We start from the raw sequence: 27815 nt of genomic DNA, 5'->3' as shown, positions 1-27815 counted from the left end.
GCCATACCGCGACATGGGAAGGTCAGAAAATTATAAAAATTTAGAAAACCATAGATCTCACTAGGCTTGTGGTACATGGCGGGCCACGAACCTAGTGGACACCCAGAACTGAATTATCCAAGTCATTCTCGCGACACTTTCCAAATGTAACTCACCCAAGGCCATTATGGAAATCTGGCACTTGTCAATGGAGCGGGGATTCTAGGCGTATCAGTCGTCGGATTCCTTTCAAATTTACGGTAGAGGTCTAATGTGATTGCCTGGGCCCGCCCACAAAGTCTGGGCCCCGATCGTGGCACGGTGACCGTTGATCGTAAATCGGAACCGTGCGACCAAACCTCATATCCGATCGTCCCCAAATTCTACATGGCCCTTCAACGGGCCATGGAGCACCTATCTTATAAGTTTCATGGCCAGAGGGCCACCAGAAATGCCCTAATTTTCTAAATGAGATCTATATCGCTCGTTGGTGGGCCACTAGTTCCAAAACTATAGAATAATGCCCGTCTCACTGGGCTTGACGTCCATCGCAGGAATCGGACCTGGGCATTGTCCAGAACCGCTCAACTTGAGTCGAAGGATGAGTGCATGAGAAGTGCAAGTACCTTAAAGGATGGAGTTGGAACTTAAGTGAATTAAGTCGTCCACTCTTATGCAAAGTTGAGGATTTTGGACCATCGGTTTGCGACCAAACTTTACCCATGGAGTAAGAATATTTCTCTGCTCATATCCGTATAGCCGCGGCCCTGATCGACTATCGGTGACCATTAAACAGACTTTTAATCATATCTGTCGATCGGCGCGTCCAAATGGCAGGTCGATCATATACATACGTAGATCATTATTAGGGTCAATTATCCAACGGTGGGTGCCAACTCCTACGCCCCGTAGTGGCCCCCAAATGGTAGAAACACACTCTCCTAGGGCTAGTATAGTGAAAACCCATCCCTTAGGGCTATTTACCCCAAACCTGACACTATATAAAGGCCTTATTTGGGGCACCCCCTCCCCCATACGAATTTACCCTAGGGAACAAAGGGAGAGAGGAAAGAAAAAGGAGAAGGAAGAAAGGAAGAAGAGAGTGAAGGTGAGAGTGAAGGTGGACCGTAGGCAAGGTGGGACCCAAGGGAGTTCAATCTTGCACCTCCCTACCTCTTATTCAAGGAAGAACCCTCCACCACAACCACACATTCGCTCCGTTGATCGTCTAGGTAAAAGCCCTCATCTTGAGGAAGGATTTGCTTGAAACTCTAACATGTGAATGGTTGCTCTAGGAATTTCGACCGTCCGACCCCAAAAGCCCTCATTCCTAGGTCGTTTTCCAAGCCTCCAACGATCCATAGGTGCGGACTATTATCCTTAGGTGGCCTAACACCAATTATAGTTGGAGTTTATTGATTTTGTTTGCTTAGTATGTTGTATAGAAGAATCTAAAAGAACCTAAGGATGACATATTGTTGAAATTGTATGAATTGCATGTTTATTTCTCTTGATGTTAATCTTGCCTCTCTCATGATCTGGTGTATGGATGATTACATGCTCATGTTCGGTTGATTTTTTTTTCTCATATGTGTTGTTTCACATTGTGTATGATTCATTTGCTCTTATGTATTTGATCCCTTGAGGTGTAGGAAGTGCTTAACTTCCTCGCCAACCCACACCACCCACATACACCTTATTCATGATATTAATAGTTTGCTTGCTAGAGAAATTTGAATTGTATGTTGAGCAACATGAGAACATGGTGTTGAATATGTTTGATGTTACATTGGTAGTTGGCATGCTATGAGTCATTATTCTTACCCTTGGGTTGGTCAGGAACATGAGGAGAGCGAAGTGGTTCCGTTGGTAGGACCACCTTGAGGCTAAACCCATGGGTTTGGACGAGTACGAGTGGGCGGCAGTAGTTAGGCTACATGGGTCGCTTGTACCTGATGTCGTTCCGCCACATACTTGCCTGGGTTCGTGCGGTTTAGTCCACTGGCTGACCCACCTAGTTTGTTAACCTTGTTTGCTCACATATGTATGGAAACTGGAACAGCCCACCACCGTTGTAGCCCATCGATACCGGATGGAATATTGATCCACAGTCTCGTGAGCCGGGCATAGTAGAATGGGATACTATGTCCGAGCTGTCGGCCTACGCTGGGGTGACGCGCCTCCCCATAGTGACCGCGAGCGACCCCACATTCAGCACCCCCCATGTGCTTGAAGTTGGGGATGGGAAAAACCTGACGGGGTCAAGGATCGCGGGGTCTCGGCCTCACACATTGGGGAGCCTTGGCCTCGCAACTAGTTCAGGGCATTTGATACGTGAGGTGTATTAAATTCTAAAATCTGTTGGATGAATGGACTTAACTAAGAACCCGGTTAACATCATCATTGCATGGCATTAGCTAGGTTGGCGACTCGGCAGTCGAGGTTGCACTGAGGGAGTGTTGTCATACACGATCGTTAGATAGAGTCGCTCGAGGGAGCGTTGTGGCGAGGGCATATATCATATCATCCTGCATGCATGCGCATTAACAAGACTAGATAGATGTTTATGATTGATTGTTTTTCATTAAATTCTTATCATAATTGATGCTTGTTACAACGTATGGCTAATAACACCCACTGAGTTGATCACTCACTCTAACTCTGGGACGGTGTTTTAAAACACCAACCAGACTTTTCAGTAGTTGTAGGTGACGCCGAGTACGAGGAGCCTTGCGGCGTGAGCTTGGATGAGGAGGACGAGTTGTCCTATTTCTAGTTGATAGGCGGTTCGCCGCAAAGTTCGCGAGTGGACTTGGATCGCTGAGTGTTGGACTCAGTTCATTATTCCTTTTGGATATATTTTTGTGATTTTGTTGGGCAACGCCTTGTGCGACCCGTTTATATTAATTTGGACTTGTATATATTTAGACTCATTCATCTCAGTAAACTAGTTGTGAATTGTGATTCATGTTTTCAGTAATTCCCAGTTGTGCAACTAAATTTGATTAACCGCAAAACCATAAAGTTTATGATAAGTGACACTCGGGAACTCGGAGTCGAGTGTATGCGTGACCCCTGATTTCCAGGGCGTTACATAGGGACCTCATATATAACAATGTGGGCTTTAATAATGGGCCATAAATATGGTAAGTGGGCCACACCACATGGGCCACATGTATATCAAATGAGCCACACTCAAATATAAGTAGTGATAATGATTTCCACTACTAAAATTTTCAAGGCCCGCCATAACATTTATTTCCCATCCAATCTAATCATAAGATCTCAAGGATTTCAAAGGTAGCCGTTCAATCTTCACCGTGCACTATGGTCCACTTGATTAATAAATCTGTCTTATTTCTGTCCCAAACCTTAAAATCATTTTCCAAAAATGGTTGGACGGTTGGATGAAACACATGCTTCATGGTGGGATCACACTACAATGGGCCTTATGTACGTCTCATCGGGCCTTAACCCATGGGCCTCATAATATGGGACCTATACAAATCAAAGTGGGCCTCAACAAGGACCACCAATACATCAAGGTAGGCCTAAAAAATGGGCCTTAAATAATCTCCAAAATGGTTGGACAGTTTAGATGAAAAACAAGCATCATGATGGAGCCCACACTAATGGAGAATGTGGATTACAATACATACATAAGTGGATTCCATGTGGGGCCTACCATAATGTTTATTTTCCATCCAACCCATTGATAAGGTCATTCAGACTGGGGGCCCACACTAATGTTTATTTGCCACACAACCTGGGCCCACTTTAATATTTATTTTCCACCCAATTGTTCATAAGGCCATGTGGACCAAGGTAGGGCCCACTGTAGTGTTTGTTTGCCATCCAGACTGTTCATGGGTCACGTGGACCATGGGCCCACGGTAATGTTTATTGCCATCCAACCTGTTGATAGGGTCTCACGGTCAGGGAGGGGGGCTCTACTGTAATGTTTATTATTATTATTTTCACCCAACATGTTGATTAGGTCATGTGGACAGGGAGCCCACTGGAATGTGGTCCCCAAATCCAGTCCACCCATTATGTGTGTCCCACTGGACTAACGGTCCAGACCAAGTTTCGGCAACATCCAAAACTCAGGTAGGCCCCACCGAGTGATTTCTATATATTTTAGGCATGTCTTCATGATTTTAGATGGTATAGCCCACCTAAGTTCCGTATACAGCTGATTTTTGACTTGGGGGGGGGGGCACTGCCCCAAGGGCCCACCCAATGCATGGCGTTGATGTTCGAAACGCATCACGGTGGGGCCCACAACTGGGCCATGAGGCCTAGTCCATTTGTCCGCCCGCCAGTGCAAGACGCTGGTGCGTCCTTGGGCGGTGTCAGCGGCGGCAACAGTAGCTGCTGCCTAAAAAAAATTTCTTTTTTTTTGAAAACAGAAATTTTATAGTTTTTCTGGGGTAGGGCCCACTTCAGATCGATCCGACCCATCCATTGGATTCTACGACCCATGATCGACCAATTGATACTAATATGCAATGTATTTTTGGCGAATAGGAGGATCAAAGTGGGTTTCAATGGTAATACCACTATTTCCTATGGTATGGCCCGCTTGATTGTCAGATCAGCCTCATCTTTTGGCTTAACGCCTAAAATGGGCTGAGAAGTGAAATGGACGGCGTGGATTTTATACATACATCAAGGTGGGGCCTGCATGAGCGGCCCACCCCAAAGCACTATTCTTCTTCATCTTCTTTTTTTTTTGCTTGTTAGTACACCACCATGTCAGTACACGCACTCCACGTTAGCCACTCCCTGTCCAGCGTCCCCTGGACGTTGGACAACATGGATATAACACAATCATCATGGTGGGTCCCACGTGTAGGTGGGCCACGTGTCACCAGGGTGGGTCCCATATGAAGGTGGCCCACCGTACTTAAATCAATCTGATATTTGTGTGTTTCCACCACTATAAGGTAGGGTCCACATGTCTTGGACGGTTTGAATAAAACATACCTCAAGGTGGGGTTCATCCAAGTGGGCCACACATCATACAGAAAAATGAGAAGGAGAAGGAAAGGAGCACCCACCTTGATCTTGATCTCCCCCTTCCGCCAACATGATCTAGAACTCCAAGGGGACGATTTCAACGATTGAGATGTTCTTAGGATGGTGGAGATAGGGGGGTGGGAAGTGGGCCACACATGGCTTCTCATGGGGAGGCTTGGCCGATTCTTGCTTAGAGAATGAGAAAGAGAGAGAGGGAATGAGAGAGAAGTAATGTGAGAGGGATGGGTGAAGGTGATGGGTGTACTTGTGGTACAGGAAAGTTGACTTTCGAGAGAGGTGGTTGTCATTGGGGATGGTTGCTTGTACTTAACTTGATTTGATTGATTGATGTGACGTTTCATAGAGATTCTCTCGAAATTGCAATGCGTGGTATTTTCCTCGAACTAAATGCGGGCCCACGTCTCCTGGCCCGAGATTCGCCTCGGCGCGCGAGACACGGCATCGAAATCACGGCGATGGCGCGGTTGCATTGCTACAGGCCTTGGGTCGAGCCGACTTAGGAATATGAGATACGACTTAGAGTCGCGCGCAACTGCCGATTATAGGTCGTGAGCTGCCGGAATTCGACCGAGATGACCGCGGAAGCCTACAGAATGGTATGAGCTAGGATACGGGTCTTACAGGGCGGCCCTAACACCCCTCCAGCCACCAAATTTGGTGGGTAGGTGCCCTATGACCCAATAAGGGGCCATATAAAATTTGGGAACAAACGGATGAACGGTTATGGGGTTTGAGACAATGGTTCCGATCCTTAAATGACCCTGTGGGAGCCATTCCGGTAATTGGAGAGGTTTTGGTAGCCTTCTGGCTATGAAATTCATAGGATAGTTGCTCCATGACCCAATGAAGGGTCATGCAAACTTTGAGGACGATCGGATCTGGGGTTTGGTCGTACGGGTTCGATTTGCGATCAACGGTCACCGCTTCTCGATCGGGTCCCAGAGTTTGTGGACGAGTGTAGGAAAATTTATTTGGCCTTCACCGTAAATGTAGAAGATATCCGACGGCCGGATAGTCTGATATCTCGGTTTTATTTGCAAGTGCCAAATTTCGATCCTGACATTGATGGGGTGCGTTTAGCCAGTGCTAGATCCCATTTCTGGATGATCACCGGTTCCATGGTCCGTGATGGTCCCTAAGCGCAGTGAGATTTATGCTTCCCTGAAATTTTATAAACTTCTGACCTTCCCGCGTCGCGGTATAGCCCGTACGGGCTGTTGCTAAGTGCAGACGAGCCATCTAACTTGACGGCCCGCACCGGGTCGTGTCGTGACCCGTTTGGTCTATTCTAATAGGCTAATCCTAGGTCAATTAACTTGTGGTACCCCACTGCGAGTGGTTTTAAATGAATGGTCCTGTGAAAAATCCTAGTGGATGCCCTAGGACACTGTGCTGGTTGGACGGGATGTTACAGTTACAGGCGAATTGCTTCCAAGATAAGACAAGCCTTATTTGGATCCACCGTGCAGCAATCACGATAGTCTACTATGAAACAGTATTAACGCAACAGATCTCTTTTGGCAGACTCAGACGGTACAGATGTTCAAAGTATTCTATAATGGAGATTTGGACCGATCTGATTTGATGAGAGAGATGGTGTGTTGAGATGATTAAATCGGACTGGAATGGTCCAGTTTATATAGGCATTAGGTAGTGGCCGTTGCTAGACAGCTTTCAATGGTTCAGAACGTTTGGATAGCGTTTCTGATCGTTGATCATTAACTCCGGCCGTTTTTGGTCATTAGATCAAAGGATCTGATCGTTGGATCATCATGGTCCGTCCGTTTTCGGACCATTTGACTTTCAAGGTAAAGAGCCGTTTTCAGAAACTGCTGAACATTTCGGATTTAGGATCCGACCGTTCTCAGTCTCCTATAAAACTTAGACCATTTCAGACCCCATCACACATAGGCACTGACCAGACTTATCGCACCGAGGTCGCACTGGTTCGTATAAGGTCGCGAGGGAGTGACATGATGCGTACGTGTGAAGTGCAAAGTGCATCATCTAGTGCCACTATAGCCACACTGCCTCACTTCCCATGCCTACGCCCGTGCTCGAGCCCGAGCGCGCATATGTGCGTGCGTGCGTTTCAGTGCGTAGCATTGGAACACGCAATCCGAGTATCATCTCCTCTAAAAACTCCAAGTAAGAATACTCTTCACAAGTCTACATATAAACCACAAAAGGATTTGAACCATTTCGGATGTGGGACAAAGCACACAACACACTTGTTAGATTTGAAATTTTCGGAAAAGCGTTTTGGCGGCAAAATTCTGAAATTTTGAAAATTTTGATTTTTTTTTTTCAAAAACCACTAATTTTCAACAATATGAAATATCTTCGATTCTATTTACCTTTAAATACAGGGTTGCCAAAGCAAAAAGCAGTTATTTGGATTTGAAATATGCTCACCATCAAATCCAAGGTGCCAAACGGGGTGTCATTTGGCTAAATTCGATATTTAATAATTATATTAATATTATAGATAAATATTTTAAATAATTATATATGCCAAATTTAAAAATAAACTAAAGATAAATAGACAAAAGATGATTGGTTTGTTGGATAAAATGTTGCTCCCATTATAGTGGGATTTCACCGCAATGGATGGTCAAACTGATGACCTCAGCGTTAAAACTCTTGTGAGTCGACCATCAAGGCATGAGTAAGGGCCCAAGTTTACTGAGTGTAATTTGGAATAGGCCTGTTTAAAGATGGTGAGGAAATGATACCTAGAGCCTCTTGGGCAGATGCCTAAAATTGAATTCACCTCAAATACATGATTATTATTAATTAAAATGATCTGCCAAAAAATGAGTTCACCTCAAATACATAATTATTATTAACTAAAATGAGATGAATTCATTTGCAAGTGCTTACCAAATGGGGCCAATCTATTGTGCCATCGGAAGTTGCACCACTCACTATTTTTCTTTTAATAACTAAGTTGTGAATCGATGGTTTAATCAAATTGATTTTAAAGATACGAGCCATCTACAATATTTCTTACTAGACCGTACGTTTGTGCCTACGAATGCCACCGGTGAGGATGACAGGTCACCACCATTTTTGAATTGTGGATGCAACTCCATACTCCTCTTTGAGAAGAAAGAAGGCTTCCTAATACAAAAAAAAATAAAAATAAAAATAAAAAATACAAACCGTATAATGCTTTTTAATTATTTTTGTGCTGGCACGTGCTAATATGAAAATGTGTGTAAGATTTAAGCTTTTCATCTAGTGGGCTACACCATTACAGGCCGTTTCACACGTCTGGTGGGCCATGGCATGCAAAACAAATGTCCCACTAGAAGACTTATCTTAACCGTTAATTTATTTTGTATATTGTGGCAAACTGCATGATTTTTGAGGCATAATATCGAAGTATTATCTCCAACCAGTTTGAAAGCTCAAATCGCACACACGCGATGCATGTTAGCATGTTTGCCTCCACGTGGATCGGGTAAAGCTCCACACGTGTGTGGATCAGCAAGCGAGATTGATTAGGAAAATTATCCACTCAATCCCCACATTGGGACTAAGCATCTATCATAAGGTCACATAGACCTGGATGAACGCAAAACACAAATATCAGCTTGATCAAACATTCGAGAAGTCTTTAATGGTGGCCGTTTAATCCCCACTGTGTGGTTTATTTGAGTATCTGGTCTGTCTGATTTTTTGTCTTTTATCCTTAGATGATATGAAAAAATGGATTGACGGTCTTGATAAATCCATACATCACGGTGGGCCCCCCCAGAGCCCCAGTCAGTTCCGAGTAGGGACAGGAATGGCAATATCTAATCCGCGTCCATTTTATCTGAGGTCCTGTTTCAATGATCCTGACCGTTTATATGATGAAACACACCGTGGATGAGGCAATACCAAAAAAAAAAAAAAATAAAAAAAAATTCTAAAAATGGAAATACTTTAACCATTGTGCGGTGGGCCATTAAGATGATCTTCCAATTATGACTCCTTTTTTCAAGTATGACCATTCACGGTGAGATTCATCATATAAACGGTTTGGATCATTGAAACATGAACCAGGAACTTTTATTTGAACGTGAACCATATAATTTAACCATTGTGCGGTGGGCCATTGATAGGATTTTTCAATGTTGAAGATTTCTTTTGGTATCACCATCCATCCATGGGGAGCCTCATCACACAAACGGTTTGGATCATTGAGCATGGACCCAGATCCAACCGCTGCAGTCCTAACATTAAAAATAGCCTACTTGGGGAGGTATTGTACGAAATCTCTTTGGCCCATGCAAACCACACGGTTTGGGTGGATCCCTAACTGTGGGGGCCACTGTGACGTATGTACGTTACATCCATACCGTCCATCCATTTTTGAAAGCTCATTTTAACTCGTGATACCAATAATGAATCACATCCAAATCTTAGGTGGACCATACCGAACGAAAGAGTCGTGATGGAATCCTCACCATTAAAAACTTAATATGGGCCACTGGAATGTTTATTTTCCATCCAACACGTTGATAAGATTAAAAAAAAAAATACCTGGATGAAGGGTCACACAAATATTAGATTGATCCAAAACTTTTGTGGCCCACGAGAAGTTTAATGGTAGATTACCACTGTTTCTTGAATTATGGTCCATCTAAGAGTTGTATGTACTTCATTTTTGGTATCGTACCCTAAAATGAACTTCTAAAACGGATGCACGGCATGGATATAAGGCATATACATAATGGTGGGCCCCACTGTCAGGGATCTCACCCACCTCCAAGCCGCTCCCCTATCAAACCATTCTTTTGGCTGTTTGCAGTGGGAACATGCAAGAGTGGCACGAGCGCTGCATCTCTCCTTTTTGTTAGCTGTTGATTGGATAGATATGATCGAAAGACAGGAGAAGTAGTGGTGGGACCCACATGAGGGACGGTCCCAATCCATGAATTTTATTTTTTTTTTGTATAAAAAAAAAAAAAGAAGAAGAAGAAGAAGAAGAAGAAGAAGAAGACGAAGAAAGAATTGGACCATCATTTAAGATAGAAGCCACCGATACAAACCCATAAAAATCCACACCTTTTTACTAGTCACATAAATCTTAGATTACACATCAAACTTATACATGACATGCATGTACGATAATCAGGACCGTCCAATCACATGGACCTTGTGAAATGAACATAGATAAAAATAAAAAATAAAAAAAAATCATACAATGATCAGACGATCTCGGTGGTTGAATTTAGAAAACTGATCATTTTTGGATAGATGATGAATCATCCAACAAGCGCGGTCCACCTATTTAGGCAGTCTAGATTGATATACATCCATTTATTAAATAATGCAAAATGCTTACAGTAGTCTAACAATAACCATAATTTCTTAAAGAAGAAAGGAAAGAGAGAAAGAAAGAAAATAACAATTTGTAGCCTTTAATCAAAGTAGAGTCCCCCCAAAGCAAGGTGGGCCACAAACATAGCTTATAAGCCTTCCACTCACCTTTCAATGTCCACTGGGGCCCATGCCACCTTCTCCATGTGAACAAAACCTAGTTGTTGCTTCTTCTTCTTATTCTTCTTCTTCTGGTTTTGAGACTCCTCGTCGTCGCCGTCACCATCTCCACCGTCCAATTGATTGTATTCTACCATATCTCCATACCATTTGATTAGAACCAAATACAAAATCACTGAAAAAACAATTGCACTAGCCAAACACCAACTAAATAGAAGATTAACGAGCCGTATCGCTCTACTAAGCGCTCCATCACCCGTGCACCGTGCAACCATGTGGCCCACCTCTGAAATCAACCAACAACCCTTGGGTAACAGTTGTGGGGTCCACAACATGAACCCCGTTATCATAAGCCACACGCCTTGGAAGAATATACTAAGCGATCCGACGAAGCTGATTAAGAAGCTATTAGGGAGCAGGATCCCAATTACCAAAGTCAGTAGGGTGATGAAGATTATGATCTGAAGTAGGGAGTGATATTGGGTCTCGATGCCGGATTGGTCCACCGAGTGGAGATGGAACAATAGTAGTTCTTGGCCAAATGCGGCGGCCACAAGTAATTGGGTGAGATCATGGTGGGCCATGGGCTTTAGACGGTCTAGGACGATCGCGAAGGTGGCGTAGATGAAGAAGGAGAAGGCGATCAACGCATGATCGAAGTTGTGGAGGTGGGTGGATGGGATGGTCCAGTCAGGATTGAGCGGTTGGTGGCGATGGGGGCCGAAGAAGAGCTCCATGGCTATGGAGATGGTGCAACCTATCATGATCAAGTGAAGTTCTAGGTGCCTTAGAATTGGAGTTGGGAACCAAGGGTGGGATTTGTAGGAGTTGGGGTTGATGGAGTGGGCCTTGATATGGTTGATCAGGTGCCATAGGCCAATGAGGAGGAAACCAAGGCCAGGAAGTACATGGCCCACCAAAGTGCCCATGTTGTTGAGGAGAGGCTTTGAGGCAATTAAAGGCTCTTTGGGGTGTTGGAATGTCTTTTTATTGTGTTTTGAGCTCGAGTGGGATGTCCGAGGGTTAAAGAAGGTGAGGGTTTGGAATTTCTAGAAGTTTAGAAGCTTCTAAAAGGGGTTGAGCTTGGAATCTGGTAATGAGGTGGGTGATTTATCAATCAGGACCATCTATCTAGAGGGTCCTATCATGATGGTATGTTTTTTCAAAAATTAGACTTATAGGATAATCCTTGACGTTCATTACTTTGAAGATCACTGATTCGATGGTTAGGATCACCTGATCAATGTTAATTACGAATAATCTGACATCCACAGTAATTGAAATCAGATGGGCGGTCCTGATTAATGATTTATCATTGCTTGTCTACTGCAAGGAGGTGGAGATTGTACTCTTGGTTCGGGCTTTCTTTTGGTACAATCAGGTCAGATGGTTTATTGATAAGAAGCGTTGATAAGGTGGGAGTTAGATCAGATGGTCCATGTACCAAAAGTCTCACCAGATTGGAGGATCCTAGGCGTTGGTTGTTTAGCCTTTTATTGGTTGAATAGGAACAGCTACCGTATTTTGTTTCTCAACCATTAACTTGTTGGGAGATTTCTTTTGTGGAATAATCACAGAAGAAGATCATAATATGAACGGTTCAGATCTCTGATAGATGGGTCCAATTGTACCAATGAAGACCCGAACTTTAATCTACAATCTATGAGCCCGAGGTGTATAATACCGCGTCCCTCTAGAAGTGCAAGAGAGCCGTTTTCACCAGATTTTACAATGACCAAAATACCCCTCTCGAGTTTAACCGTTCTGTTGGGGAGGGAAGGACTGGCAAGCAATGGATCGGGCCCGGGCCTGGATTTTGAAGTTGTGTCCGGCAGGCCCGCTCATTGCCAGCCTTGTATCTGGGTCTTTGTGCGTGTTTCAATTCTGACAAGTGGGGCCCATCAAAGGTGGGACACAATGGAACCAATGGTCTGGATTACCGAAGCATGGCCCCACTTCTTATATTGAAAACCCGCACCTCCTCTTGCTTACCATACATTGCGAGCTTTGTGGGGCCATAGTGACGTCTGAGTTCCATCCAATCCGTCCATTAGCTGATTCCCATCATGTTATGACTAGATACTAAAATCTATCCTGATATATTACTTAGGTAGGCCACACCAAAATGATCAAATGGGCATTGAAGAGGCTAATGTGGGATCCACCGTGTTGTTTATATGCCATCCAACTCCTTCATCAGGCTATCCCCACCAGCACGAACGGACACAACGAAATTAAGACTATTCCAAAACTCAAGTGGGTCGAACAACCTAAATATATAGGTTTTGGTAGTGATTGTACATTTCTCCCTTTATTGTGTCCGACCTAAGTTTTGGATCTGGATAATTTTAGGTATGTACGGTTATAATTAGGAGTCTCTACGGATTCACGGTTCAGATTCCACGTACAGATCATATCAGAACGACATGACCATAAAAGGAGGGAGGTTTTGTGAGGCCCACCAACCACCTGATCTACAAACCTACTTAAGTGGGGCCCACCCACCATCACTATCTGTGGTAAACGTTAGTTGACGTGCTGTACACGGAATCATTCGTCTAATGAAAGTGTTCCTTAAAATAACAAGAGAACAAGGGCCGTTGGTTCTCATTTCGGTGTTAAATGACAAAATCAAGTGCGTCCATTGCTTCATTGGGCAGGGCTGGGACATCACTACCGTCCAATCGGGTTAATGATGCTTCGCTGTCATTAACCGCCGCTGACCTAACATGATTATGAAATTGAGGTTTGATAGGCCCAGGCACATGCAAGGGAGACCATCTACCAATGTAGCACACATGTGCAAGATCCAAGCCGTTCATCATGTGGGCCCCACCGTGTAGATGCCTTATCTAAAACTGAGCTCGTTTGCTGATTAGATGAGCAACCTCAAAAACACGAACATCTTGACTCAACCTTTTCATGGTTTTAAGACTTGCTGAATCACCCTCGAATCGGGTGAGTCGGATCAACTCGGCAATATACTCTGGAAAGACACGGATTGGACAAAGGGAAAAGAAATATAAGCTTGTTCAAAAGCCTATGGGAATGGGAAGTTTTCAACGGTAGGCATTCAATCCGGGCAATTTTTTACCATTCCATCCACTTTCCTTTTTTCGACACTAACAAAACTTACTTACCAATTTAAACCTCTACCTGTACGGCCAACCTAATAAAGATGAAAATACCCATACTTCTTTTAGCTGCTTTTACCTGAATTAAGGTTATTTTTGTCCAAAACCTTCTTTCCTAATATGAAAAATCAACTTTCATGATATAACTTTCTGGCCATACAAAAAAAAAACCTGCATAGAAAACAAGTGTCTACTATGCTAATTTTTTCATTCAATCCCCACTGTTTTCTGCGGTGGAGTCTACTTGGGCTTTGGATCTGGCCTATTATGATGGGCCCCACAGCTTGGCCCATGTTGCGCCACAGGCAATCCGCTTCCTCCTAATTTGCAATTTTCTAAAAAATAAAGGGATTTTACCTGAAAATTCCTGGGAGACGTGGCATACTTTGACTATTCATATTTATCAAAACAGCCACATGATTATACAGATGGAGGATGAAAAATCCAAATAGGAGGAAGTTTGGAATAACCTAAACCTCTTTAGAAAACCAAAAGCTATGTAACTTGTATTTCTACAAATCCAATCCAGCCACTAGTTGTATGACCTAATTTTAGGGAATATATATATATATATATATATATATATATATATATATATATATATATATATATATATATATATAATTTAGGTGGATCACTAATGTGGGATGTGGCATAGACACATTCCTAGTATGACTGGACTAAAAGAAGGCTAATGCAAGCCGTCAAATTTGAACCCAATCCTACATAGGGCATGACATAATTGGGCCCAAGCGCATCTATTTAAAGAAATTCAATTAGATGGGGAGAAATTGTCGCTTGAAGTGTGAACGAGACACACGATCTATCAATCTTTGTGGTAATGGGCCATCCAGGTCAACCAACCAACAAGTGTTGGTTGCCTCATGCTTCTGGTTCAAAAATGAAATTTCAGGAAAAAAAAAAAAAGAAAGAAAAGAGTATTTTTAGTAATTCCAATTTTTGTCTCTTTTTTTTATTCTTATTTTTAAAGTTTTAATATTCCATTCTTTTTTAAAAAATTACTTATAATCATGCTAATATCAAGATTTTCTATTTTTAATAAATTAAGCTTTATATAAGTTTTACTCTTTTGGGTAACGTTTATTAGGGTTAGAATTTTACTTTTTTTGATAATTACAAATTAAGGTTTTTATTTATTTATTTATTTATTATTATTATTATTATTATTTTTGGCACTACTAGTGTAACGGAGAAATCATACACATTATATTATTGATTAATAAAATTCTGAATTTTTTTCTCTTGTAATTCAAGAATAACCTTTTGAATTCAAGATTTTGAACACTTGAAGTAAAAGGGTAATCTTCCTCATCACACCCTTCCCTGCATCAACCATACCAGGGCTGTCAACAGGCCGGGCTGGCGTTGGCCTTGGCCAGGATATTAAACTGTTTCGGGCTGGGCCGCGGGCTTACTCTATTCAAAATTCTGATTTACAGGCCTCGGCCCGACCCATTGACTCCCCCAGATACCACCCTCCAAGCTGTTTCCTCTGTCTGTTTTATAATTTTTCTGTCCAATATATCAAATTGATAAGATCATTTGCAGTGACCCGCAGTTCACCAAGGCCCGTTTATGGTGGGACCCACCTCTCGAAATGCAATTTTCTGTCCATGGACTACAAGGCCGAGGAATGGGCTGGATTTGATCCAGCTGGTTAGACCATGACCGGCCGCAGTAAGGCTCAAGCCCAAGCCCAAAATATCGGTCGTGTGGGTTAGAAAATGAAAACCAACGGTCTAAAAGGAAGAAGCATATGTTTTCTAACGGATGAACGGAGCGGATATTTGTAGGATAGAACACATGAACAACCGAGACTCGGGCACATCAGCCAACTTCTCTTTTGTACCAGATGGCCCACCCTTCATTTGCTGGGACCTACAATGGATAGAACAAATGGACAACATTCATTTTCCTATCTGTGTAACCCTAGTAATCAATGGACCAATCTGTGGAAGGAATCATGTGATGAACGGTTTGGATCTTGCTCATGCAGTCCACATTCCTCCATCAGCAATTTGAGCCCTTGCAACAAAGAATCCGGATCCTCTGTTTGACAGGAACAGGGATTTCCTGCATTTTGATTCGTCCAACGTCATCAGTGGGCCAGTGGCCCAATCACATTGCTGGCAAACAGAAGATCCGGACTCCTTGCGTCCTGCCACCGCCTGGACGATAATCCGTCCGAGCAGGGCTCTTTGGGGCCCACCGTGATGAATGGGTTTTATCCACGCCGTTCATCCATTTTTACAGATCATTTTAGGATGTGAAACCAAAAATGAAGCAGATCCAATGCTCGAGTGGACCATACGATGGGAATTGAACTCCCACCGTTAAAAATTTCTTGCGAGCCACAGAAGTATTGGATCAAGCTGTATATGGCCTTATGAAAAGGTTGGATGGCACATAAACATCATATTGGATCCTAAGAAGGTTTCAACGGTGGGTATCATTATCACCACTGCTTCCTGTGGTGCAGCCCACTTGAGCTTTGGATCTATCTCATTTATGGGGTCATACAATAAAATCATCTGGAAAAATGGATGAACGGAGTAGATAAATACCATACATTACAGTGGGCCCCACAGAGCCCCCATCTAGGCAGGGACAGGACGCAATCCGCTTCAGGATGTGTAACATCCACTCCGTCCATTTGTATCAGTTCATGCTCGGGCGCCAGCCCAAAAATACGGCCGATCCAAAACTGAAGTGGGGCCATACCACAAGCCCTAGGAAGGTTTCTATGGTTGGCGTCCCCAGCCTCACTGCTCTCTGTGGTGTGGCCCACTTGAGTTTGATCAGCCTGATTTATAGGCTCAGGTCCTAACATATGCTGGCACATGGTCTCAGTGTTTAAATAGAGCCTGTCTACCATATGGGCACTCCTTTAGTTAATATTTGCCAAAGTTGACCATTAAATAAGACAATTAAATTTAATTCTTGACTTTTGGAATCTATGGAGCCTGATCATTTGAAGTGTTCTGTTCATCTAGCTAGCACTTTTGTAGGGTTTGCAAGGCGACAACGCCCCTTGCTTGGAGTCCGAGAGCGTGTACTCAGTCCAGATAGTAATTTTGTAATTTCACATTAAGTTTTTATGTAAACCCTGGTTCATTTAGGGTTGTCATGTGAAAGAGAACTGTTGTTGTATTAAGAGTTGTTTCTTTCCTTTGAATCAATGGATGTACCGAAGGGATGTAAACCCTAGTTCATTTAGGATTGTCATGTGAGAAAGAACTGTCGTTGTATTAAGAGTTGTTTCTTTCCTTTGAATCAATGGATGTATTGAAAGGAAACCATGTAAATCTGTGTGTTGCAGCTTGTCTTTTTTTTTTTCTGCTTTCTTTTCATTTTGATATTGTTGTGCGTGCAGTCAATAATGGATCTCTTCTACTAACATTGAAATAATGCTTTTGCTCTCGACTTCGTAGAGATGAAAGATATTTTCATTTTGAGGAAGATCCAAATGACGTTGGTACATGGGGCTCACATGAGCACATGATCCAAACCATCTAATAGCAAGACATTGGCATTTGACCTAGATTGTCTTAAAACAACATTGAAATAATGTGGATAATCTTTTCATTGCATATGGTAAAATGTAAATCTCTCTCATTTCTATGGAGTCAAGGGCAAAAACATCATGCTATGTGGTCAACAGTTTAATTAAATCAATGATCCCTTTAATAATTGAATCTGATGGGGTAAGCACATGCATTTCATGACCATATATGAAAAGGGAAAGGGTTATTTGATAATACTAAAAAAGAAAGGTGTACACGGCATATAACAAAAAAGGAAGGGTGCCACATTTCAAAAACCAAAATGTTTAATGGTCCAAATTCAACATGTAAAACCGGATTGTTAAGATCATTGGTCAGAACTTGCGTAGTTTTCATGCTATACATCTAACCCCGGCATCAACAATTTGAATTGTCTTAACTAGCAAGTGAATTGCTCAGCATGCACAAAACATCATGTGGTCCACCTGATGGGCAGACCAGCCTGATTTTTGTGCTTGGTGTGAAATGTGTAGAGATCAGAGAAAACGCCAAAGGCGAAAGCACTCTGCTAGGCCAATACCGACACTGAGCGACGAGAGCTAAGGGAGCAAATGGGATTAGATGCCCCAGTACTCCCAGCCATAAATGATGGATACTAGGTGCTGTGTGTAGACCTGTGGTGCTGTTGTCCTGCAAAAGTGGCATGTTGGTGGGCCACAAATGGGGACCATTTGTTTCCCAACGGGTTTGATACACCTGAATGGAGAACATTTTTCTGTGTTCGTGGTACATGGCCCACTTCATTAAAGACCTCGACCTCCCACGTGTCATGTGGGTACGTGTGCCTACACCTGTAGCCGTTGCAAGGTTAAAAAATAATAACACAGCAATGACACCAAAGGCCTCTTAAGGGACTCCGCTGCAAAAATCTTTGGCACGAATTGAACCATTCACATCAGGTAGGCTCCATTACAGTCACCGGTTTGGATGTCCGATCAATGGGACTCTCTACCATTCAAAACAGGCCAACACATAGAGCACTCATGGTTTGAGAACCCAAAAACTCGATTCTTTCAGTTGGGTTGGGTTAGGTTGACTCAAAGACTATACCTAACTCAACTTGATATTTAATAATTATAAATTAAAAATACTTGGAATAATAGCTGATATTTAAATTAGTTAGAAATAGAATAAGAAAAAAAAAAAAAAAAAAGAACCCCCCAGCTAATCTAACACAGCACACTGGTTAAGTGAATCTCACCTTTGGTAGGGATCATGCATTCAATTCCCTCATTCTGCTTGTGTTTTACTAATCATGATGCTACAACTCACTGAGTGACTCGGCACAAATCGCTGCAAGCCGCGTCAAGCCGACTGAGTGGGCGACTTGATGAGTCTTCCTAAGTCAGGGTCAAGTCACAGCCACGACCAAGGATCCGAGTGACTCAGCTCGAAATCCCACCAAGTTTGGCTGACTCGGCTAGAATTTTCAGTCGAGTCAGATTCAGCAAGTTGTAGAACTATGCAAGCACCCACAACACTGCAAATATTAGTACTTCACTATTCCTCTGAATTATTACTCGCTAGTTGAATACACTGCTAAAATTAGTTTCATTTTCTTTCCGTATCTACGAAGAAAGGGAAAAGAAAACAGAACATCGGATTTCAAAGAATTCACATTTCACATGAAGTAGTGTCCTGACGTACCTCTATCGAGAAATACATCAACTCATCTCATCGAGAACACGGCAGTATGTACTATGGTCCGATGTATTTTTGAAGCCAGGAATAAAATCTGCAAAGAACCTCAAAACTGCAGCTAAATGTTGCGAATCATTGGCAGCGAATGCTGCTTCAAGAAACAACGATGGCCGGACAGTATTGACCTGTGCACCATCAAAATAAAATTAGGGTTCCACCACCAATTAATGCCAGTGTAGCATATGGGCAAAATCCAGGCTGTTAATCAGCTGGACCTCACCATGAGTGCTGCTACGGGAAATCAGGTTGGTGTGGGTTGGGTCACATATACAAAACAAGAGAAAAGAAAGGTTAAAAGGATTGGGCAAAGATCCACAAGTGCTACATGGCCTACCTGATGATTGTACGGGCCTGATTTTCCGGCCATGGAACAGAGACGTGGGTTAGGCCCACCCGGTCATACACTCTGGTATTTCTAAGCTAAAAAAAAATTGCTCATTTGATGCATTGTTGTGATCCAGACCATTAATCCTATCCTTTGAATCAAGCTGACCAACTCATCAGGTGGGCTACACCTCTGTGTGTGATATGGAAGTCTGGTTATCACTATTTCCAAACCATCCATTTTCTTTGCATAGCCTACCTGATGATCGGACCAGCCGGATTCCAGGCAAATTTATATTCACTGCAGGGACTGCCATGCATGCCAAAATGGCATGTATGACGAGCTTGTGCATTGGCCTGTGGAGATCATCATCACAGATTGCATTCCCATAACAAAAAATACATATAACTAGTTTCCTTTAGCAAATTGTAACCTCTACATGCAACCACAACCGCCAAAGGAGCACCTCTACATGTAACCACAACTGCCAAAAGGGCACCTCTACATGCAACCACTACTGCCAAGCTGACATGTGTCATACATCCGATCTGTGCATCAGTTGGGCCTAAAAAGGTAGATGAACTGTATCAAAAATCAGCCATTTCAACTCTCCGGAAGAGTATACGTGTGTACACTGAATGTGAACCAGAGGCATAGTTTCTAAACTGCCTGTCAATTGTCATCTTCATACATGTGCGCACAGTGATCTTGGTATTCAGATATTGTCGATACTATCAGCTGACATTATCCATGTGCTATTAAAAATACACCATAGGTTGATGTTATCAATAAAATTGCCAATATCACATGATATTTTCAATATTGTGAGATATTCACAACAACCCTCTGAAATAAATACACTGTATCATCAATAAATGTAATAATATTGCTGATATTATCGATAATATCAATGATACCGATGTTAATAAATGAAAAATTCCAGAAAGGAAAAAAAAAAAAAAGAGAGAGAGAGAAATTTGTTTTCTAACTTTTTAGGGGCGACATCTTCCTATGAGTGTTTGAAGTTAGTGAATTACATGTGCTAAATTATTGCATTATTTCTTTAAAAAATTGTGCATTAAAATCATAGTTTTATTAATTAAGTATTTATGTCCAATAATGCATAGTTTGGGCCCTTATACGAGGGAAACTTAATTATGTATAATTGTTTTTTTGTAATATTTTCAGTCATAAAGTGTGTAATCATGTGTCTTTTAACGTCTCTTGAAGTTTCACTGAAATATTCCACCTTTTTATTCCTAATATTTCTCCAATGTTTCACTCACAAACAGTTATACATTCCCTGATATCTATGATATTATCGACAATATCAATACATGCTTCCATATCCCAGGTCTCCAATACAAGTGACGATAGTGATATTTTGAACACTGTGTGTGGCCCAACTAATGAGTTGAATGGCCTTCTATGCGATGTTATTTTCATGATGGGGCCCACCAGTGCAGCTTAGACGTCCCAAACACGTTAGGCAAGCGCATGTGGCCATGTTTGGAGCAAGTTTCTCCGACGCAGTGAGTCAACTTGAGACTCGCCCAAGGCGACCCATTTTTGAAGCCCCACCTAGTCAAAACTAATGTAGACTTGGTGGAGGTCAAAATCGCTCACGGTCTACACACACACACACACACACACATATATATTGAGCAAGTCTCCAATACAAGTGACGATACTGATATTTTGAACACTACATGCATGGCTCAATTGATGAGTTGAATGTCCTTCTGTGCGACATCATCTCCATGATGGGGCCCACCGGTGCAACTCGAACATCCCAAACATGCTAGTAGGGGTGTACATCGAATCGAACCGAGTTGAGTTGGCCTCAGCTCGACTTTACTCGGCTCGGCTCGGTCCTCGAGCTTGACTGGCCAGCTCGGGCTAGTTTGAGCCAAGTTCTAGCCAAAATCGAGCCTCTGTGGCATTTTCACAAATGCATTCTGTGTACTTTCAATTTCTCACTGTATGTAAAACAACAACAGCTGTTAACAAGCATTTCATCAAACACCTTGTAAGCAACATCAAAATCAAGAAAAAATGGTATTTGTTTCATATACATACCTTCCTTGCCACTAGCCAACACTTCATTGAGTCATTTCATCAAACACTTGGTGAGTAACATCAATATCAAAGTAACCGAGTCACTGAACTAGTTTGATTCGAGTTCAGTTCGAGAGTGGGTTCAATCCGAGTCAAGTCAAGCTTGGGCAAGCTCAAACTTGGTTCAAAATTTTTTCGAGCTCAAAAAATCAGCTAAACTTGGCTCGAACTCAGCTTCGATCGAATCGAGCTTTTTCGAGTCGAGTCGAGCGAGCTAACCGAGCTAACTCGGTTCGTGTACAACCTAACATGTCAAGCAGGCGCCTCTAGCTATGTTTGGAGCAAGTTTGGCCGACACAGTGAGTCAACTTGTGACTTGCCCAAGGCAAACCATATTTAAAGCCCCACCTACTCAAAACTAATGTAGACTCGGTGGATGTCAAAAATCACTCACAGTCACGGGCAAGTTTGTCCAAATTTTCTATTAACTCAGTGACTCAAAAAGGAAAAAAGAAAAAGAAAAAAAGCGGCAAGTCTCCAACACAGGTAATGATACTAATATTTTGAACACTACGTGCGTGGCTCAACCGACGAGTTGAATAGCCTTATGTGCAACGTCATCTCCATGATGGGGCCCACCAGTGTAGCTTAGACATCCCAAACATGTCAGGTAGGCGCCTGTGGCCATGTTTGGGGCAAGTTTAGTTGACGCAACAAGTCAACTCGGGGCTCGCCCAAGGTGACCAATTTTTTAAGCCCCACCTAGTCAAAACTGGTGTAAACTCGGTGGAGATCAAAATCACTCATGGGTAAGTCGTTTGCATTTTCAATTAAGTCGGAGACTTAAAAAAATAAAAAAATCAAGCAAGTCTCTAATACAGGTGACGATACTGATATTTTGAACACTACGTGCATAGCCCAATTGATGAATTGAATGGCCTTCTGTGCAACGTCATCTCCATGATGGGGCCTATCGGGGCAGCTCAAACACCCAAACTTGTCAAGCAGGCGCCTATGGCCATGTTTGGAGCAAGTTTGGCCAACACAACTAATCAACTTGGGACTTGCCCAAGGCGACCCATTTTTGAAGCTCCACCTAGTCAAAACTAGTGTAGACTTGGTGGAGGTTAACATCACTCATGGTCAAGTTTGTTCGAGTTTTCGTTTAACTCGGTGACTTTAATTTTATTTTATTTTTATTTTTTATTTTTAAAGGCAAGTCTCCAATATAAGTGACGATACTAATATTTTGAACACTACGTGTGTGGCCCAACTGATGAGTTGAATGGCCTTTTGTTTGACGTCATCTCCATGATGGGGCTCGCCAATGCAGCTCAAATGTCCCAACCATGTTAGGCAGGCACATGTGGCCATGTTTGGAGCAAGTTTGGCCGACGCAGTTAGGGGTGTACATCGAGTCGAACTGAGTCGAGCTGGCCTCAGCTCGGCTCGGTTTGGTTAGCAGCTCGGGCTAGCTCAGGCCGAGTTCGAGCCAAGATCGAGCTGAGTTTGTCATCGAGGCATTTTCACAGACACTTGAACTGCACCTTCAAAATCCCACTGTATTTGAGATAGCAACAATGGTTTTACAGGTATTTTATCAAACACCTTCTAAGCAACATAAATATCAAGAAAAAAAGGGTGTTGGTTTCATATACATAACTTCCTTGCCACTAGCCACACTTCTTTGAGTTCGATTCGAGTTGGGTTCGATCCGAGTTCGATTCGAGCTGGGTTTGATCCGAGTCGAGTCGAGCTACGGCCAACTCGAACTCGGCTCAAACTCATTTTCAAGCTAACAAAATCAGCTCGACTCGGCTTGAACTCAGCTTCAAGTCGAGTCGAGCGAGCTAACCGAGCTAGCTCGGTTCGTGTACACCCCTAGACGCAGCGAGTCAACTCAATACTTGCCTAAAGCAACCCATTTTTTAAGCCTCACCAAGTCAAAACTAGTGTAGACTCGATGGTAGTCAGATCGCTCAGGGTTAAGTTTGTTTGAGTTTTCGATTAATTCAATGACTCAAAAAAATAAAAAAAAAAGGCAAGTCTCCAATATAGGTGACGATACTGATATTTTGAACACTACGTGTGCAGCCCAATTGATGAGTTGAATGGCATTCTGTACGACGTCATCTCCATGATGGGGCCCACCAATGCAGCTCAAATGTCCCAACCATGTTAGGCAGGCACATGTGGCCATGTTTGGAGCAAGTTTGGCCAACGCAGCGAGTCAACTCAAGACTCGCCCAAAGCGACCCATTTTTTAAGCCCCATTTGGATGAGGGGCTACACCAAATTTCAGGCCATTCCAAAACTCAGGTGGCCTCACTAAGTGCTTTTAGATGTTTTAGGCATAATGGATGGGCTGGATATCTAAACCAGTGGGTCCTAAAAACAATCGGAAAGGTTAAAATAGGTGGGCATCCACTCTCAACTATTATCTGTGGTGTGGCCCACCTAAGTCATGGATTGGCTAGATTTTTAGGCCATAGCCCACCATAGAAGGGTGCATCTAATTGGTGGAGTGGATGTCCAACGCACATCAGTAGGGCCCATAGAGCTCGACCTCATGGGAAGCTCCCATGAGGTCAACCTCATAGCACATCAGTGGGGCCCATAGAGCTTGACCTCATGGGAAACTCCCTCTTTGCTCAACTAAGCCCTGTCGTGACGTGCTTCTGCAATCTACTCTAACCATTAGATGTGTCAACTCATGTTAGGCCCTAGGCTAAAAAATCAGCCACATCCATAATTCAGGTGGGCCACACCAAGGGAAACATATGATAGGGGGGCGCCATGATGTGCATGCACAATCCACTCCGAACAACAATGCATCATCCACTACTTAGGCCTAGGGCACAAAAATCACACTGACTCATGATTCAAGTGGGCCACACCAAAGGAAATAGTTGAGAGAGAGATGTGCACTGTTGATTTTCTGCAAGGCCCACCGTGATGATTTATGTGAAATCCATGCGAACCATTAGATGCAACACAAAAATTTAGGCCTAGGACCCAAAATCAGGCCCATCTGTGATTCAAGCGGGCCACACAAAGGGAAACAATTTGGAGGGTGGGCATTGCCCCGTAGATTGTTTCCAATTGTATGCTCTACCTAAATCTCGGATGGGGCTTGTTTTTAAGATATAGGACTAAAATTGGGTCACACACTTGATGGTAAGAGCATATTTTTTTAAAAAATTCACATTAGGGCCCACTGCCAGCCCACCATTTCCTACGTAAATGACTCTACATATGTTAATGGAGTCAAGTAAAAAACCAGTGACGTAAAAGCCATTTACATAACATCAAGCTAGGTTGGGGCCCACCGTCACGTATTTCCAAAATCCACTCCAACCATCAGGTGAGTGACTCAATTTTAGGCCTACGGCTGAAAAACCAGCTCCATTTGTGATTCGGGTGGCCACACCAAGTAAACAGTGTATCGGGTGACACTCGTCCTCCAAAATGTTTCCTATGGTGTGGCCCACTTGAATCACAGATGGCCCTAACTTTTGGGCTCTAAGCCTAAATTTTAGCATGGCATCTAATGTTTTGAGTGGATTTCACATAATCATCATGGTAGGCCTTGTAAAAATCAACCACGGACGCCTCTCTCCCAAGTGTTTCCTTTAGTGGGGCTCACCTGAATCACAAATCAGCCTATCTTTTGGCCCTGGGCCTAACATGGGATGGCACATGTAATGGTTGGAGTGGATTTCACGAACACATCATGGTGGGCCCATCAAAAAATCAAGGGCGAGTGTTCCCCTCCCAACTATTTCCCTTGGTATGACCCACATGAATCACTGATTGGGCTGATTTTTGAGACCTACGTCTAAAATTGGATCATGCATCTGATGGTCGAAGTGGACTAAAGAAAAACATCATGGTGGGGCCCACCCGAGCCTGACGACACATTTGCTCGCACATAACCTGTTTATGGTTCGCAAGAGACCGGTAGTGTGTGTGTGTGTGCGCGCGGTCTCTGAAATTGTACACATGGCATATGTTAATACTAGTTAAGCTATTTAAATTTTGGAACCCCTGTCTCCAAATCTCATCCCTAAAATCAGATTGTTTGAGCAATCTTGTTGACGCAGGACGGCCCTAATTATGATGCATGCTCATGGAGATAATTAAACAGCGGAAATAAAAGGAATAAATGATCTAAAATTCTAACAATAATCATCATAACTGAGAAAATCATAAAGGAAACATGCAATGGAGCGGGCCATCACTACAACCATGGAGTATGGAATTCAATTACTACTTAGGTTGGATCCGGCGAGGGATGAGACCTCCCGATCTTGCATGGTCACACCCAATCGATCAATGAAGATCACTAGTCCGAAGAACCAAGAAGTTTCTCGGATTAGGGATTTGAGAATTTGGGGATTTAGGGTTTAGATTGGTTCTCAAGATTTTGATCGAAGAGGAATTAGCCAAAACAAAAAAAATAGAAGAAAGAAAGTTATTACCTTGAGGAAGTTGGAGAGGCACAAGAAGAAATTAGAAGAAGAAGATCAAGGGGAGAGAAGAAGCACCATTAGAGAGAAGAGAGGAAGGAGGCAACCAAAGGGTTTGCTTTTCATTCATCAATAGTTGAAATTCGTGTTTAGGGCTTTACCCCACTTAAATAAGCACATAAAGACATAAAATTACTAAAATACCCCTAGGATAAGCAAATAAAGATATAAGATTACTAAAAGACCGCTAACTAAGTCAAAAAACGTGTAAATAACATAAGTATGGGAAAGTTTGGGCGCTCGGTCCTCTTTCTCCAATCTTCCTTCACATGTGTCTTCCCTAAGTGGGGTCTTCTATATGTCCAATCACATGTGAAAGGTCTTCAGCTCCTCAATATTCGCCTATCCACAAGGACGGCACTTGTGGTTGGCGCTTTCTTCGTTGGTACACCTTGAATGCACCCGTGTCCGCATCAATTCCCCTCGGGTGAGAAAAACTCGACCCCGACGAGTTGAAACTTTTGTAACGCTCAAGTAGATCTGGATCAATACCCTGCAATGCGTCGCCCGACAGCCACGTAGATTCAGAAGATGGTTTGTTCTTCCACTTGACAAGATACCTTTGGAAACCCCCATCTCTCGTGGATACTATCTCGTCATCCAAGATTTCCTCAATTGCTTCTTTATGGGTAATGGGTGGAGGAGGGAGTGGAAGGGGTTGAGTAGCAAACTCAGAAAAAGGCCATGAAAGGGACGATGTATCAATAATGGGAGTATGGGCACGGACTAGATCTTCCACATTAAAAGTTGGATTAATGCTCATTTCAGGTGGAAGGTCAACCCGATACGCGTTGGACCCAACCTTTTATAATATCTTAAATGGTCCAGCACTACGTGCTTGTTATTTCTTTGCAGATCCTTGAGAGAATCGCTCTGGCTTTATTCGCACCATTACAGTCTCCTTCTTGAAATTCTTGCACTCTACGATGAGAATCAGCTGAAACTTTATAATCATCATTGCTCTTATTTAACCGCTGTCTAATATGTGTATGCAAATCATGAATATGGCGTGCGAATGCATCGGCTGACTCAGAAGACCTTTGGGTAATAGACATAGGTAAGAGATCTATGGGCATTCTAGGTTTATAACCACTTACAATTTCAAAAGGACTCAACCCTGTAGATCTATTAACTGACCCATTATAAGCAAGTTCAACAGTTGGTAGAATTAGGTCCCAAGTCTTAACATGTTCACCCACTAGACAATGTAGAAGATTTCCAAGGCTACGGTTTACCACTTTAGTTTAACCATCTGTTTGTGGGTGGTAAGCAGTAGAAAATTGCAAACGAGTTCCCATAATGTGCCACAGTGTCTTCCAAAAATAGCTAGTAAATCGAACATCACGATCAGACACTATGGTTTTAGGTAACCCATGGAAACGCACCACACCAAAAAAAAAAACGAGCAATATGAGACACATCTGACGTCTTCGAACATGGGAGGAAATGCGCCATTTTAGAAAAACAGTCCACAACGACAAAAATGGAATCATGCTTTTTTATAGTCTTGGGAAGCCCGAGCACGAAGTCCATACTAATGTCCTGCCACGGAGCATGTGGCACTGCCAATGGCGTGTAAAGCCCGGTATTTTGCTTTCTTTGCTTTGTCAGCTGACATGTTCGACACAGCCCTAAAACTTTGACTACGTCTCGCTTGAGGCTTGGCCAATAGAAACGATCTTCCACGAGGGCAATGGTCTTATCACGACCAAAATGGCCAGCTATCCCTCCTGAATGAAGCTCCCAGATGAGGAATTCACGAAGGGACATACGGGGAATACAAAGTCTGTCTCCCTTGAAAAGAAAGCCATCTTTAAGAACATATCCACCCATAATATGCTGGTCACTAGAGAGCGACGTGTAAGTACCCCCAAAATCAGGACAGATGGGGTATTCATCTTTCATTTGCTCAAATCCGACTACCTCTACACTTAAAGAGTTGAGCAACGCCACTCTCCTACTAAGGGCA

General features: G+C 42.9%; 2 protein-coding genes across 4 annotated transcripts in view; both read right to left on the bottom strand.

Annotated features, from left to right (window-relative positions):
* Window positions 1-10297: 10297 nt before the first annotated feature.
* On the bottom strand, window positions 10298-11760 carry LOC131252172 (uncharacterized). The gene has a single exon (XM_058253038.1). The coding sequence runs from the start codon at window positions 11442-11444 to the stop codon at window positions 10500-10502; it is 945 nt and encodes a 314-aa protein (XP_058109021.1). The 5' UTR covers window positions 11445-11760; the 3' UTR covers window positions 10298-10499.
* A 6954-nt stretch (window positions 11761-18714) lies between these two features.
* LOC131251670 (uncharacterized) overlaps window positions 18715-27815 on the bottom strand; it is a 46330-nt gene continuing 37229 nt past the window's right edge. For all 3 annotated transcript variants that reach the window (XM_058252531.1, XM_058252533.1, XM_058252532.1), the window contains one exon: window positions 18715-19059. In XM_058252531.1, the coding sequence (XP_058108514.1) occupies window positions 18898-19059 (162 nt within the window). In that variant the 3' untranslated portion in view covers window positions 18715-18897. The remainder of the gene's footprint in view (window positions 19060-27815) is intronic.

Source organism: Magnolia sinica, chromosome 7 (genome assembly GCF_029962835.1).
Source record: "Magnolia sinica isolate HGM2019 chromosome 7, MsV1, whole genome shotgun sequence".
Lineage (NCBI taxonomy): Eukaryota > Viridiplantae > Streptophyta > Magnoliopsida > Magnoliales > Magnoliaceae > Magnolia > Magnolia sinica.
Note: the sequence above shows the minus strand (reverse complement) of the source record. Positions and strands in the feature narration are given on the sequence as shown.